The sequence below is a fragment of the Cloeon dipterum genome, chromosome 2 (assembly GCF_949628265.1).
Source record: "Cloeon dipterum chromosome 2, ieCloDipt1.1, whole genome shotgun sequence".
In the NCBI taxonomy this organism is placed as follows: domain Eukaryota; kingdom Metazoa; phylum Arthropoda; class Insecta; order Ephemeroptera; family Baetidae; genus Cloeon; species Cloeon dipterum.
The window spans coordinates 31,692,877-31,707,925 of record NC_088787.1 but is presented as its reverse complement, the minus strand read 5'-3'; the positions used below and the strand labels follow the sequence as shown (position 1 = coordinate 31,707,925).

At 39.8% G+C, this 15,049-nt stretch overlaps 2 protein-coding genes and 2 long non-coding RNA genes across 9 annotated transcripts; 1 reads left to right on the top strand and 3 right to left on the bottom strand.

The window, feature by feature from the left end:
• Positions 1 to 722: 722 nt before the first annotated feature.
• Positions 723 to 3,830, bottom strand: LOC135937280 (histone acetyltransferase p300-like). Of its 6 annotated transcripts, none has more exons than XR_010574488.1 (9): positions 3,643 to 3,828; positions 2,731 to 2,871; positions 2,414 to 2,668; positions 2,232 to 2,351; positions 1,998 to 2,144; positions 1,765 to 1,937; positions 1,139 to 1,215; positions 930 to 1,069; positions 723 to 866 (listed from the first exon to the last, which is right to left on the bottom strand). XR_010574488.1 is itself a non-coding variant. In XM_065480408.1 (9 exons), the coding sequence occupies exons 2-9, from the start codon at positions 2,869 to 2,871 to the stop codon at positions 862 to 864; spliced, it is 1,044 nt and encodes a 347-aa protein (XP_065336480.1). In that variant the 5' UTR covers positions 3,643 to 3,830; the 3' UTR covers positions 723 to 861. The 6 variants fall into 6 exon arrangements, 5 of the variants coding, with proteins under 5 accessions (XP_065336480.1, XP_065336477.1, XP_065336481.1 ...); XM_065480408.1 differs by having other exon boundaries at positions 930 to 1,064; positions 2,423 to 2,668; positions 3,643 to 3,830; XM_065480405.1 differs by having other exon boundaries at positions 930 to 1,064; positions 3,643 to 3,829.
• Positions 3,831 to 5,284: 1,454 nt separating this feature from the next.
• Positions 5,285 to 7,575, bottom strand: LOC135937281 (uncharacterized). Its single transcript, XR_010574489.1, has 5 exons — positions 7,496 to 7,575; positions 7,078 to 7,230; positions 6,155 to 7,011; positions 5,918 to 6,102; positions 5,285 to 5,854 (listed from the first exon to the last, which is right to left on the bottom strand). It is a non-coding gene; the product is annotated as an uncharacterized LOC135937281 (long non-coding RNA).
• Positions 7,576 to 12,906: 5,331 nt separating this feature from the next.
• LOC135937989 (YLP motif-containing protein 1-like) lies at positions 12,907 to 14,357 on the top strand. The gene is made up of 3 exons (XM_065481452.1): positions 12,907 to 13,624; positions 13,683 to 13,948; positions 14,009 to 14,357. The coding sequence occupies exons 1-2, from the start codon at positions 12,907 to 12,909 to the stop codon at positions 13,835 to 13,837; spliced, it is 873 nt and encodes a 290-aa protein (XP_065337524.1). The 3' UTR covers positions 13,838 to 13,948; positions 14,009 to 14,357.
• Positions 13,463 to 15,044, bottom strand: LOC135937990 (uncharacterized). The gene is made up of 3 exons (XR_010574586.1): positions 14,923 to 15,044; positions 13,665 to 14,854; positions 13,463 to 13,597 (listed from the first exon to the last, which is right to left on the bottom strand). It is a non-coding gene; the product is annotated as an uncharacterized LOC135937990 (long non-coding RNA).
• Between the last annotated feature and the right edge of the window lie 5 nt (positions 15,045 to 15,049).

The window sequence follows — 15,049 nt, the reverse complement described above, 5'->3', positions numbered from 1 at the left end:
GTACGAATGACGTCAATTTTTGCAGTGTTGCCGAATTTACTTTGCAAGTAGTTCGGAACAAATCACCATCTAGCGCCATCTGTTGAAGAACGCATTAATCTCAAGCAAAGCCCGCGGGAGATTGCTATGGCAGGGAAGCGGCTATAACACACAAACCAAAGTTCGAGTCGCTCCTCATTCTAAACAACTTATATTAAAATTAAACCCTTTGTCGTAAGTTGCTGGCAACCACCGCTATATATGGTCAGACTGAAACTACATATTTTAATCTCTTAATCTTAACAGCGGGGAAGGTACAGGGTTGAGTGAAATCTAAAATGAAACAGATATAGGAGAGCTGCTGAGGTATATTTTAATTTTATATTATGAAATAAAAAAATGGAATTTGAGGTGGTGGTTACTGGTTACACCGTGCCGCAAACACGAGCTAGATGAGATTTAGATTCCATCTCCAACAGAGTGAAAGCAATCAAATTTGATCAAAATGATTTCTTTAGTGTGTTAAACATTATTTGGATCAGCCATATTCCATAAGCACGTGAAAAACAATTTAATGAATTAGCTTTCCCGGTTCTTCGGTTAGCTGGACTTGATTTTCGTTCAAGTCACGTGAAAAAGTATTGAATTTTAAAAGCATAGCATATATAATAAGGATCAAGTTATAATCAACAAATTAAAAAATGGATGCAGTTCACATATTTTAAAATTTTATTGGACTGAAAATGAAATTTTAGGTACTACAGGAGCCAGGTCGTTTAATTTAAAATCAATAAATGGAATGAATGCATTGATTATGCTTCTGTTTACACGGCTGCGGGGACCAATCCTTGTGATTTAACGCGCATGCCATCAGGTATTTACCTACACTATATATGCAGAAAAATAAGGATCGATTAATTGACTAGATATGTGGCCAAGAGTCCTAATACCTTCAGTTTCCATCCGTCTTTTCATTTTTGGGGTTCCATTACGGGCTTTTGGAATCAATTTATGACGCCTAAGATCGGTATCTTCAATATACGTAACTGTAAAGCCGGCTTCAATACATTCAGTGTCGCCACTCGCTTGTCTTACAAGTTCAAATTAAAATTTTTTAATATAAAAGGGGTAAAAAGGAAACAAAATCAAATTATCGTACCTAAGTCAGCTGACTGCGGTTGCACGGAAGTCTTTGCCTCTTGTTTCACAGTTTTTGTGCGGTCGTCGCGTCTTTTACTTTTTTCAGGCAGAGAGGGACAATTTGAAAAAGAAAAGTGGAAATAACTTATCTGCAGTTAACGTTAAGACTTAAAAAAATCTGCTTTCATTTGAACCATCAAGATTTACAGTCACTAATTGTAAGAAAAGCACCAAAAACACTTATTAAAGGGCAACTTAAACCCACACACGTTTTCATATTCTAATCGATTCCTGAGGGTCGAAATGGGTGATGTAATTTTTTCGACCGCGAAAACTGTTTGGGACGCGCGAGCAGAGCAAGCGTCACCCCCTTTCAGGTGCAAAGCAATGGGAGCTGTGACGTCAGAGAAGTAACGCTTGCGCAGTAGCGACCAAAAGGTTCATGTTCACATGTTTTGTGCACCAAATGCAAAACGTGCGTTTTGATTTTCGCCTCTACTCGCCCGTCAGGAATTGATTGGAAAAAAAACGTGGTTTCAATAAGTCTTTAAGAATATATACCATTAAAGTTCAAATTACTTATTGGCAGCCAAGATATCAATTGTCATCATCTCGTATTTGTTAGTCACTTTTACAGCTACTTACTTATATATGAACGAACATATTTTACAGTCTGAAAAGTCGCACAAAATCCAGTGACCTAACAATGCGCGATAGGCCAAGCAGTATTCCGAATAATTACAATGCTTGTTCTTCTTCGCTTCGCATTGCGCCATGTGCATCAACAGAATCTTCGTTTCGCGGCATCCCGGGACGCACTGTGCAAATAAAAAAGTGAGTTTTTTCTAGTATTAAGGCGCGCGCAGCGGCAGTTTTACCTGGGCCGGAACGGCTATTTTCGTGTTGAATGCCCTACACATGAGCGCATGCATCAAGACATGTAAATTCAACTGAGATACAGAAAAATCCTCGCCACCTGATTTTGGCATTTGCGATTCTCCAGAATGCGAATCTTCCTCCTGGTTCTCATACAAAAATAGAACACATGAATATCACAGAACGACAATGGACTGGAGGAAAACTCTTAATACGTATAAATTATATTGAATTACTGATGATTGGCAGAATTTAATGTCAAGCGGGTTGACCAAATTTATCGCGTAAATGGGAGACAGCTCATTCTGTTCCTTTGGTTCTGCAGCGGCTGCTGCTGCATTCTGCAAAGTGTCCATCTAAGATTAATACAAAACACGCGAGTTGAAATATTAGAAAATCTAAGATCTAAAATACACACGTTTCTTACAGCGTTGGCCACGACGCGCCGACTTTCCACTTTTTCATGACGTGTCTTCTGTGGTTCAGTAGCAGCCCCAACTTCCGCTTCTTGTTTCTGCTGCTGAGGCTGTTGTTTGCCCTTCTTCTTTTTGCTCTTACTCTTGCCCATCTGCTGACTGATTGTAACGTCGTCCGGGTCGACAACATTAGTCTCGGAAATGAGAGGCGGTTTCTTCTGCTGTTCAGCGGTGGGTGCTGCTTTCAAAAATTCCTCCTGTGATTCCATACACGTGTTGAATTGGGAATTATGTAAGATTAAAAATACGGGTTTCTTACACAGGATGATCTGTTAGCCACGACGCAATCTTCCACAATTCCATGCGACTTCACTTTTCTTTTCTCCTGTTCTTTCTGCTGCTGAGGCTTTGGTTTGCCGCTCTCATTCTTATTCTTTTTTTCGTTTTTATTCCTGCCCATCTGCAGAAAAAAAAACGCCAGAAATATTAGTTCTCGCTTGAAATCGGTCAAGAGGGGTGCGTAAAATGAGGAGTTTATGTGATACGCATGGTGGAAAGGGAATGAAAGGCAAAATATTAATTAATTCTAAATACGCGCACACAGATAAAACGCCTTAATGAATTTTGGGATGTGTAACACAAATTTATTGATAATTTATGACGAGAACTGAAGGGAAATTGGGTTTTCTCAACAATACTATAAGGACTCTAAAAGCATGCAGCAGCATTCCAGAACAAATAGTGCTTTTTTTTGCTTCACGTTTGAGCTTCTTCGCGTGGTGCTGGGTTGTAAAATATCCACACAAATATCGTAAAAATGCATGAAAATGAAAATCCAGCAGTGCAACAAAAATGCCACTAATTTACGATTTTTAAGGAACTCTTGGTATGTAACGTATTCAGGGTTATAAATACAAAATATTTTTGGATTCCTTGACATGACAATCGCTGATCAATAATTCCTTTACATCGAATTTTTGTTTCATTTCCTTGAATTATAAATCATTGCTTGAATCCATAAATTTATATGTAATGACGTATTAAGACATTTACGGGACATTATTTTTTGTTGCATTTAAATATTTTTTAATGGAACACGCAGTGACACAGGCAGAGCATAATATTTAATTTTTACTCAGAATGCGAATCAAAAAAAGATTCAAAAGAATTATGAGATTTTACATAGTTTATGTTTCAAAAGGCATAAGATAATAATATTATCATACTTTACCTTTAATTCTCAAAGATTTGGTTTACTCCAGGCAATTTTCTATTTTTCCGCACACCCAATGCTCGTCCCTGTGTAAGAAGAAAGGGCTGTGAGCTGCAGATGCGGAAAAGCGTTCGTGCTTGTGACTTTTAACGAATCCTGAGAACAGTTTTTCATCAGTCATCAGAGAGCAGTGTTGAGTGTTGAGTGTTGAGAGAGTTGAGAGTTCTTGGTTTTGTCGTGTGCATGCGCACGCGCACTAGTGCTATATTATGTGTTCGCCGGTTCTCATTGCCACTTACTTGCCCCACTCTGCCTCTGCAAATCTATGTCTGCACTCGAACTCGCACTATCAACTCTAAAGCGTTGCAGTTGCACATTCCTGATTCCTGCGCTGCACTCTTACTCACACTCAGTATTGTCAGTATCTACCGACTACCGACTTTAGTAACTTCACTCTCATTAGGGTCATTAGTCCACTAGGACTGGACAAGTGGACAATCTCAATCTGGATTAAGGAGAGTAAAGGTACCTTTACTCTCCTTAATCTGGATGTCAAAGCGTTGAGTGTGCGACATCAACAATTCAACAGCATCAACACACTGGCCACGGCAGCAGCATGCATGTATAGAAGGAAAAATATTTTCATTCGACTGAGGAGCGGTAAGCAGCTGCGAGAAAAAAAATATCATAATGACAATATGTTATGGAATGTTCATCTTTGCTCACAAATTACATAAACTAACGAGCGCGATCGCTACATTTACACACGCATTTCCCATAATTCCTCCAATTTTCACCCGAAATTTTTTGATGACATTATAGTATATCGCACTGCTTATTTGGGCTGCTTCGTAATAACAATTCTTTCTACATCTACATACATCTAGTCGCATAAATTCGCGCAAGAACATGAATGGGCGGCTCGCAGACAGTTCAAAAACTTTATCCCGACGAGTGCTTATAGCCGTCGTGTCCGTGTGTAGGCCCCTATGCGTGTTTTTAAATTCTGGTACCGCAGGTACGGCACCGCAATTATTGCAGAGGTTGCAAAATGTCAACACCTCTCCCTCATACCTCTACCGCAGTTGTGGTTTTACTGGAATGAAAACTGAAATTCTATAACATTTCGAGAGGAGGGTTTTTATTCCCCCCCCTCTTTTCTGCATTATTTTGAAATAATGTTTTAAGTCATTATATTAATTTCGTCTTTTTACAAATAATATTTTTATATGATATTAAATACGTTGTTTTTAATGGGCACCATATACATGTTAAAAGTATAACGAAGTAAGAATAAAATTGTGGTTGTTGGCCATTTGACCAGGCCCGGACTGGCGTAATAAAATTAATGTTGAGACACTTCCGCTGCTATTTCCAATTCAATCCTGACACTGTGCATTGTTGACTTTTCTTTTGACATGCTGAATTGCTGAAAACCAAAATTGCCAAAATCGGTTGGGTTAATCGCCGTTGAATCGAAAAAACCCCCATTTTTTAAATATAAAATATTTCCCGACGTTTCTACGGTGAATGGCTGGACTGATTTTGGTATTCAGTACGTCAAAAGAAAACACATTAAGTGAAGAATGCACATTGACAGGATGATTGAGTCTGATATTGCAGCCTTTGCATTGCCGCACCTATTAAAATCAAGAGAAGAGAGCTATCCCAATATTGATATTTAACTTGTAGTGGCGGGAAGTGCCCACAAGAGCATGTCCTGCTACTTGAAACTATATTTAGATAAGCCAAATTCCATATAGGCGAACGTGAAAACAATTTTAAGAAAAAGCTTTCCCGGTTCTTCACAGCGATTGGCTGAACTGATTTTCGTTTGAAGCACGTGAAAAAAGTTATGAATTTTAAGAGCATAGCAGAGGAATAAGGATCGAATTAAATTAAAATCAACAAATAAAAAAATATAAAAAATGCAGTTCACGTATTGTAAAATTGTATTGGACTTCACACACAATTCAATTCAAGGTACTTTGGGAGCCAAGTCGTTTGATTCAAGATCAATAAATGGAATGAATCCATGGATTATGCTTGTACAATCAAAATTATCTGAATTTCGAATAAATTGCGTAGAATGCCTCTATGAATATCTCGTCTTCATCATTTCATCTATTTCGCGAACCTTGCTGCAAATATTCTCCTGTTTACACGACTGCGGGCACCCATTCTTGTGATTTAACGCTGATTTCACACTTTCGCAGTTCTTTTTCAAACACTATAAACGCAGAAATAGATGGATTGATTAATTGACTAGATATGTGGCCAAGAATCTCAATACCTTCTGTTTCCGTCCGCCTTTCATCTTCGGGTGTTGCATGCAATCCCTGGCATGCGGTATCATTTGTGCCATTTGTACCATTTGTGCCATTTCCATCTCACGAAGATCGGTATCTCCGACAGACGTCGTGCCTCTAGAGCTGGCTTCAATACATTCAGTGCCGCCAATCGCTTGTCCTAAAAGTTCTAATTAAAATTCTTTATAATATAAAAAGGAAACAAAATCAAATGATCGTACTGAAGTCAGCTAACTGCGGTGGCATAGAAGTCTTTGCCTCTTGTTTCACAGTTTTTGTGCGGTCGCCGCGACTTTTACTTTTATCAGGCAGAGAAGGACGATTTGAAATTTCACCTCTAAATAAGTGTAAAACAGAGTGGAAATAAATTATCTGCAGTTAATGTTTAAACTTGAGCGGAATCTTCCTAAATTTGAACCATATGAAGATTTACAGTCACTAAGGAAAACACCAAAAACACCTTTTAAAGAACAACTGAATCCCACATTTTCATATTCCAATCGATTCCTGAGGTGCGAGCAGAGGCGCAAAGCAAAACGCACGTTTCTTAAGCGCGCGCAACGCACGAACCTTTTGATTGCTACTGCGCAAGCGTCACCCCCACTAAGATGCAAGGCATTGGCAGCTGTGACGTCGGAGGGGTAACGCTTGCGCAGTAGTGACCAAAAGGTTCATGCGTCCCGTGCGCCAAAGCAAAGTGCGTTTTGCTTTTCACCTCTGCTCGCACGTCACAACAAATTTTTATGGAAATAATTATTTACATCACCTATTTGGCCCATCAAGAATTGATTGGAACAAAAACGTGGTTTCAATGAGCCTTTAAGAATATGGCATTAAAATCTCATTACTTGTTGGCAGCTAATGTAGCCTTCGTCGCTATGAAGTAGTCTCTAGATATTTTCCCTACTTCCTTAGACGAACATATTTTACAGTCTGAAATGTAGCACATGACCCAGTGGCCTAACAATGCGCGATATACCAAGCACTTTTCTGAATAGTTACAATGCTCGTTCTTGTTCGCTTCGCATTGCACTGAGTGCCTCAACAGAATCTTCGCTTCGCGGCATCGCGGAATGCACTGCGCAATTAAAAAAGTTAAAATTTTCCAGTTTAAAATAATAGGCGTGCGCAGCGGCAGTTTTACCTGGGCAGGATCTTCTGTTATCGTTTCGATGCTTATGTCACTGTGCCGACACACGATCGCATGCAACAAGTCAAATAAATTCGACTGAGATACAGAAAAATCCTCGCCACCTGATTTTGGCGTTTGCGATTCTCCAGAATGCGGTTCTTCCTCCTGGTTCTCATAAAAAATTAGAACATTTTAATGACACAGAACGACTATGGGCTGGACTGGAGGAAAACACTAAATATGTGATAAATTATATTGAATTACGTCAGTTACTGATGGTTGACAGAAACTAATGGCAAGCGGGCTGACCAAATTAAACGGGTAAATGGGAGGCGGCTCCTTCTGTTCCCTTGGTTCAGTAGCGGCTGCTGCTGCATTCTGCTAAAAGTCCTCGCCTATGATTAAGATCGAAAATCCAAACGTTTATTACCGCGTTGGCCACGACGCGACTTTCCACTTTTTCATGTGTGTCCTGTGGTTCTGAAGCAGCCTCAACTTCTACTTCTTCTTCTTCTTCTTGTTTCTGCTGCTGAGGCTGTTGTTTGCCCTTCTTGTTTTTCTTTTTATACTTGCCCATCATCTGCACACAAAAATAAAGCCAGAAAAATTATTAGTTCTCGCTTGGAATCAGTCACGAGGGTTGCGCAAAATGAGAAGTATTAATATATTGTGCTTTGCACGGTGGAAAGGCAAAAGAATCATTTATTTATTTCAAACTAAACTCACACAAAGATAGAACGCCTTGATGAATTTTTGGGATCTGCAACACAAATTAAATGATCATTTATTACAAGAACTGCAAAGTGAAAATATTCATTTTTTCGACAATATTTTATGGTCTCTAAAATCATGCAGCGACTAAAATTCCAGAACAAATATAGTGCTTTAGCTTCAGGCTTGAGCTTCTTCGCGAGGTGCTGGGTTGTAAAATATCCACACAAATATCGTAATAATGCAAGAAAGTGAAAACCCAGCAGTTATTGCTACAAAAATGCCACTAATTTACTTTAAAAAGGATCTCTAGGTATGTAACGTGTTATGCGTTAGAAGTACAGAAGCTTTTTGGATTCCTTTGACATGACAATCTCTGATCAATAATTCCTGTATGCACGAATTCACAAAATTTAAGAATTTTTGTGCTTCATTTCCTTGAAATTATTTGTTCCATAAATTGAATTACAACGTAAGACAGACACGGGACAGTATTTTTGTTGCATTTAACTCTTTTTCAATGGCACACGCAGCGACGCAGCAATATGATAAAAAATTTATCGCGAAAATATGCGAATCAAAAGAGATAAAAAATAATTATGTTATTTCACATTTACATATAATTTATGTTAAAAATGTATGGAAATCATACTACCTTTATATTCCCAAAGGTTCGGTTTTGTTCAGGCAATAATTTTCAATTTTTACGCACACTCGATGCTCGTCTCTGTGTAAAAAGGGCTGTGAACTGTGGATGCGGAACAGCGTGCGTTCTTTTGACTTTTCCCGAATCCTGAGAATACTCATCAAGAGTTCAGTGTTGAGTTGAGCGAGTCCCGAGAGTTCTTGTTTCTATTCTGTGCATGCGCGTGAGTGGACGAGTGCCTGTGTGTTCGCTGGCTCTCTGCCCCACTCTGCAAGTCTGTGTCTGCACTCATATTCAACTGCCCCTATAGTTTTTAAATTCTTAATATAATCGCACCTGTCCTCTGATTCTATTGATTAAATTTTGAGGAGGAGGAGGAGGAGGGAATTATTTATTTGTGTTGCCTTTTGACAAACTTGTACTCATAATATATATTCTACTCTTTTTAGGCTTGCACTCACTACAACACTCCGTGCTGACCTGCTGACTTGCTGATGCTGATTGTGAATGCAAGTGCAACAACTACTGCAACCTTGCAGGTGCAAGGCCCTAGAGCCACCAGGACCGAACCGAGAGACACGTCCACTCACTCTGCATGGACAATCTAAATCTGGACGTCAGGCGTCCGACACCAACACATTGGCCACACGGCAGCAGCATGGAGAGGCAGTCACCGTTTTCTCCAAGCAGGTTCTTTCATTTCCTCTAAAATTCCTAAAATTATTCCTTCGACTGAAGATTGGTGAGCATAGCTGCGAGAAACCAAAAACTATATTGATGGAATGTTCTGACGACCGACTTCTTAATCACAAATTAAATTATGTAAATGATGTATGGGCCCAGACAGCTCAACAACTTATCCCGATGTGTGGTTAGCCGTGGTGTCCGTGTGCAGGCCTCTCTGCGCAGTGTACAATTCTGGTTCCGCACCGCAACCGCAGAGGTAGCAAAATGTCAACACCGCTGCCTTTACCGCAGTTGTGGTTTTACCACGAAAATCCGAAATGAACTGATATTCTAGCAACATTTCTCGAGTGGAGTGTTTTTTATTTTTCTTTTTTTTACAATATTTAATATTTAATTCAATTTCATCTCTTTATAAATTGTTTTTATATTTTATCAAATAGTTTTTAATGGACACCGTTTATATTGAAAGTGAAACGAAGTAAGAACAGAGGTCGAGGAAAGTAGAAATTTTATATTCGATGCTCGAAAATTATTGGCAAAGTAATAATATTAGATAGGTTGATTTTTTTTATCTGATCAACACATCCCGTGGTCCCAGGTCCCAATAACACCGCTGAGCGATTTTTTTATCTGATCAGCACATCCCGTGGTCCCAGGTCCCAATAACACCGCTGAGCGGATAAGATGAGAATGAGTGGCCGCAGAGGAGCCTGGGCCCAATCGTGGTCATCTTTTCGCCTTTTTCTTTTTTTATTGAAACGCCCTTTTATAGATATTTGTCCCTATAAACCGTTGGAAAGGTGCGAAAATAAAAAATTGCAAGTCTGCGCCGGTGTGCCTCTCATTCCGTTGGGATACATTTGAGCAATTCGAATTTTGAAGCCACACTCTTTAAATAATACCAAATAATCATAGGGCACTGACCATGGCATGAAAGTAGTAGGATGAAGAGAATGCTGAATGAATGGCTGAATGTTTTTATTTATAGTTGGAAAAATTCGCGCCTCGTAGGTCATTCGGAAACAATCGACAATTTGGTTCGGGCTACCTCGGTTTGTATGTCAATATCACACACGATATGCATGGAGCATTTTCTACGTAAGGTAGGTATACCGCTTAAGTTTATTGTCCTTTTTAAAAGTATTTTTTTTTCAAGTGATATATTTTCACCTTACCGGCGCTTGTGATGTTTTTCCTGGTAAGAAAAACTCTAAATTTGCGCGCTCGTCTAATTATTTATCACCTTCCTCAGCCCCAATCTGCAATCAGACATGAAATGAAGCACAGCATTCAGATCAACACCAAATAAGTTGGCTTCTAACAATGACGGGAACTATAACCTTCTACGGTCATCATGCTCCTCTTGTTCGTCAGACTATGTGACCACCCAGCTTTGTCGAGCGGACCCAGCTGTCTTAAATTATATCTTTAATTCCTGGTAGCTGATGGATTAGTTGTTTTAATTTATTGCATTTATAGAAGATTTTGTGGCTTTTTCGCAAATTTAAATATTATTCTCCCACACTATTAACATCCAACTTTGATTTGCCCTTTATATATTAAATATTTTTTTCATGATGTAGCTAAAATTTTGTGAATCCCGTTTTAAACCCTTGAATTTATTTGCTTTTACCTTTGATTTTATTTTCTGCCAACAGGTGAAGCCATTGTCATTTTCAAACTTTTAGGGACTTGAGATGTCTACAGACTAGGAAAATCTCAAGTGATGTGTATCGGTATGATTTAAATTTCATGTTGGAGCTTTTTTGCTTTGTGTTTCCTCTACAGCCCCTGGACAGCGATTCGGCTCTCTTTGCAGTAGAGGTCCTCAGCCAGCCGTCAAATTTTGGGTCATATGGGCAGCCGCCACCGGGCAAAAATTTCGGCTAGGCTGGCCTCTTCGCAGTAATTGGCATTTTTAAAGTCATTCTCCATATTTATAGGTGAGGTTTAGTTTACTTCCATTGACCGTGCAGTCGATGATTATGTCGCTTTGTTCGAGCTACTCTCTTGCACCTTTCCTCCCTCCCCTATGCGCTGTGCGATGAATCGAGTGTTGATTTTACTTCGATCGCCCATGAATTTACGCAAATTAAAATCCATTTCGTGTTTTGAGATTTGAATTTTCCAAATAATCCTTGCGCCTCGGCTTCAGTCTCAGGTTCACGCGGGAAAATTTGAAGGGAGGGATAGTTCCTCCACCTTTTGTATGTGGGAGGGGAGGGATGATACTTACCGGAGCTGTGTCACATCGAAAAAACGGTCATCAGCTGCATACGGATTTTTAGTGGTTTCATCGGCTTCATAGCACAAACAATCAAAACATGGATGCTTCAGGTAGTTCCTACATTTTAAATTTCGATTATTTACTCGAGCTTTCAACCCGGGGGCTGATTTACACTAAATTTTGTGGATTTCCCTCCGAAAATTCGGAAAATACATGGTGGAATTATTTCTATTACCACATGTTCTTTACGCATAGAAGCCATTTAGAATTACTTGCGACACCGTGGTTGAAAATTAACACAATTACCCTCAACTAAATTTAATGATGATAGTTTGAGATCTAAAATCAAAAATTGGCGGGATATGAACTTCAGAAAAGGAAATTTTCATTGCAATTTTTATAAATAGGCGTGATGCACCTGTGATGGAAATTTAATCTTTTTAAGTGTTGGTTAAAAAAGGACGCCAACAGATTATATTGTCTATTTGTAATTCTGTACTCATAATTTTTTTTGCTTAATTCCTGATAACCAAAATTGCTGTTTTAAAACAATAAGAGGACAGAATTACTTGTCTTGATAGTAAAATTAATAATTTCCCATTTTACTCTGGCCACATTCAGTTGGTAAGCCGGCCATTAGTGTTCAAAGCCGCGCTATAATAGATGGCGGCACCGTATACATTCGAATTTAAGGCACTTCCGCTGCGATTTCAGGCTCAATCCTGCCAATGTGTATTTTCCATGTTTTCTTTTGACATGCTTAAAACCAAAATCGGTTCAGCCAATCACCGTAGAATCGTGTGGAAAACTATTTTTGAAATATAAAATTTGTTCCACCTGTTCCGACGCTTCAACGGCAAATGGCTGGACTAATTTTGGTTTCCAGCACGTCTAAAGAAAATATCCCTGCAGAACCATAATAAAGATTACTTTGAAACGAAAGAAATAATTCAAGAAGCAGATTGCATAGCAGCAGGATTTTAAATCTTAAATCGCTGCGGGAGTTAATTAAAATCCTAAAAGAATTTTACTACGATAGCGCCATCTGTTGAAGCCTTCGTGCCCTTCGCAAACCAATCCAGCTAGGGCATTGGCTGACAGTCAGCTAATTTTTGTTTTCTGCACAGAAAATATTATTTATCTTTCTAAAATGCTTTAACATCCAGAATCGAACAAAATTATAAAAATTGCCAGTAAATCTTGTAATTTTCCAAATTTATTTTAATCTTTGTACTATTTGTTCTTCAGATTGAACTTTGTTATGTTAACAAAAATTGTGAAAATTAAAGGGAACTATTTATTTGAAATATAGATTCCATCATGTTATTCTGTATACTATTTTTTATTAAATATTTATGAAGGCAGATTTGAGGTTGATCATTTTACTGTTCCATTGTTAATTATTTAACATCTGTGGCCCATTTTCTGTTTTGCAGCAAATATTTTTACCCTTGAAGAGATCGTCAAAATAGAGGACGCTTTCCTGGCAGCAGACCCCAGCTACCTCGCCACCCGAGGTATTGACTTGAGCACCAGCGCTCCACTCGATGGCAGCGGCCAGGGCTCTGTGATGACCTACAGAGGCCAATACTCTGGACTAGGGGCTCCACAGATGAAGCAGCCGCCGCCTTACAGTCCCTTCTGGAAGGCTGGGGTTGTTGTGCCCCCAATGATGATGAGGCCGGCGGAGGCGGCCACGGGCAGGCCGAGACAACAACATGCCCAGCAGATCCCTCGCTATCTAGCCGGACAACAGCCACAGAAGCAGAACCACCAGCCGCCGCCCTACAACAATCCCTCCTGGTGGGCTGGGGGGGCTGTGCCCCCAATGATGATGAGGCCGGCGGAGGCGGCCACGGGCAGGCCAAGACAACATGCCCTGCAGATCCCTTGTCATCCAGCCGGACAACAGCTACAGAAGCAGACCCACCAGCCGCCGCCCTACAATAATCCCTCCTGGAGGGCTGAGAGGGCTGTGCCCCCAATGATGATGAGGCCGGCGGAGGCGGCCACGGGTATGCCGAGCCAACAACTTGCCCAGCAACTCCTTTTTGTTAAAGTACGCGTGGAGCCCCAGTTTCCTAGCCATCCAGACGGACAACAGTCGCAAAAGCTGCCTGGTGTTGGGATAATAGAGCCAACACCCTCTTTGGGCTTGTCGCTGCCTAGTCCAATAAGACTTCCAGAACCGTCCTATGACGTGATGTCACCTCATCTGTGCATGCTCGACGCTTTGGTCTCATCATTTCCGGTTCCTAAAACTGACGTGCCGAGTCAGCAGACGAGAGGTTAGTACATAAAAAACGCGGCTTTAAAGATCAAACTCACTGGTTTATTTAATTTTAGGTGGTGGGAGAGGTCAGCTGAGAACTGCCAGCAGCTTTCGGCCATTGAGGAATTCAAAGCTGCACTTCCAGAAGATAAAGGTCGAGGAAGTGACTCCAGAAAGAAGGCCATGGCCGTATCCATCAGTAAAACGATCTTCTTGGAAGGCAGCCTGATGGCCTGTAGCTTGTCAGCTTTGAACACTTGGATAAACCGGAAGAAGTCTGTTCCCTCAAGCGGATGCTACTGCAAGGGCCATTTCCAATTTCAATGCAGCCTTTATCAACGCAAGTCCTACAACCTTTTTGTGTGTGACAGAAGAAAATAATTAAGATTCATTTTTACAGAAGCTCACGAGGCTACTGAATGGAAAAAGACTTCTGGTGCTTGAATTTTCCCCAGAAAGTCTGGCCAACATGAAGGACGCATGAGTGCAGACGTGGTTGATCCTAATTTTCTTCCGTAAAGCCTGTTCAGCAGAGCCATTTTGGACAGTCTATGAGATCAGAGCCACAGACCAAGCACAGTGTCCAGTCAATTGATATTTATCTCACCTCTTTGAATTTTCTCATTTATAAAATCTTTTGGGACACTGAAGCAACAAGGGTATCGTGTCGTCCTTGAAACAGTTGTGACGGCTGTGAGAGAGCGATTATAAATTATGAAATAAAACTTAGTTTTTAATTTTTACTTTAAGATGAAGTTTCTAAATTCTTGAAACAAATTAAATCCAACAAACAACAGTAAAATTAGACACAATTAATGAGAATATTCACTGTGTATTTAATTTTAAAGATATCAATGATTTTTATAATTTTACGAATTTAAGGGAGTAAGATGTAGATTCAAGGGGTGGTACCGTTTAGACTTCGGCTGCATAGAGAGGAGTATGCATGAGACCTTGAAGTCTATTAGCAGATGTAGTGGTATGTAGTTTTTGAAAATTCGATAATTAGAAGATGAGATTTAAGCGTGTAAACATTTTTCAAAACCCCGAACAAGCACCCAATTTTGTGGTTATTACATATTAATTTTTAAATTTGATAACAGTGACCTTTAACCTATATCATATTATCACTTAAAGGCCAACAGGATAGTTGTTCCTCTTGACTAGATGAGTCCAAATTTTCGTTCTTCTACCAACCTCTGAACGATTTTTTTTTTAAAAAATCAAGCACCCAGCACCCGTTAAACTGCACAAATATAAGAAAGTCGGATTTTTTCGTCAATGTAGAATGGAGTCTAGGTTTCATTCTCATACCATTATGCCAGAACCTTTCCTCTTTCCTGTCCTGGACAAAAGCCTATAATACTATTCATTTTTTGTGATAATCAGTGTCGTCTGTAGTGGCGCTCCTTCTGCCGTAGGGGCGTAGCGCCTCTGACGG

Coding starts and splice junctions, on each gene's coding strand:
- LOC135937280 (XM_065480405.1), bottom strand. CDS start 2,871: ATGGGCAGGAATAAAAACGAAAAAAAGAATAAGAATGAGAGCGGCAAA. Junction 1,938..1,997: donor AAATAGCCGTTCCGGCCCAG/GTAAAACTGCCG, acceptor TTATTTGCACAG/TGCGTCCCGGGATGCCGCGA. Junction 1,065..1,138: donor ACCGCAGTCAGCTGACTTAG/GTACGATAATTT, acceptor TTGTAAGACAAG/CGAGTGGCGACACTGAATGT.
- LOC135937989 (XM_065481452.1), top strand. CDS start 12,907: ATGACCTACAGAGGCCAATACTCTGGACTAGGGGCTCCACAGATGAAG. Junction 13,625..13,682: donor GCCGAGTCAGCAGACGAGAG/GTTAGTACATAA, acceptor ATTTAATTTTAG/GTGGTGGGAGAGGTCAGCTG.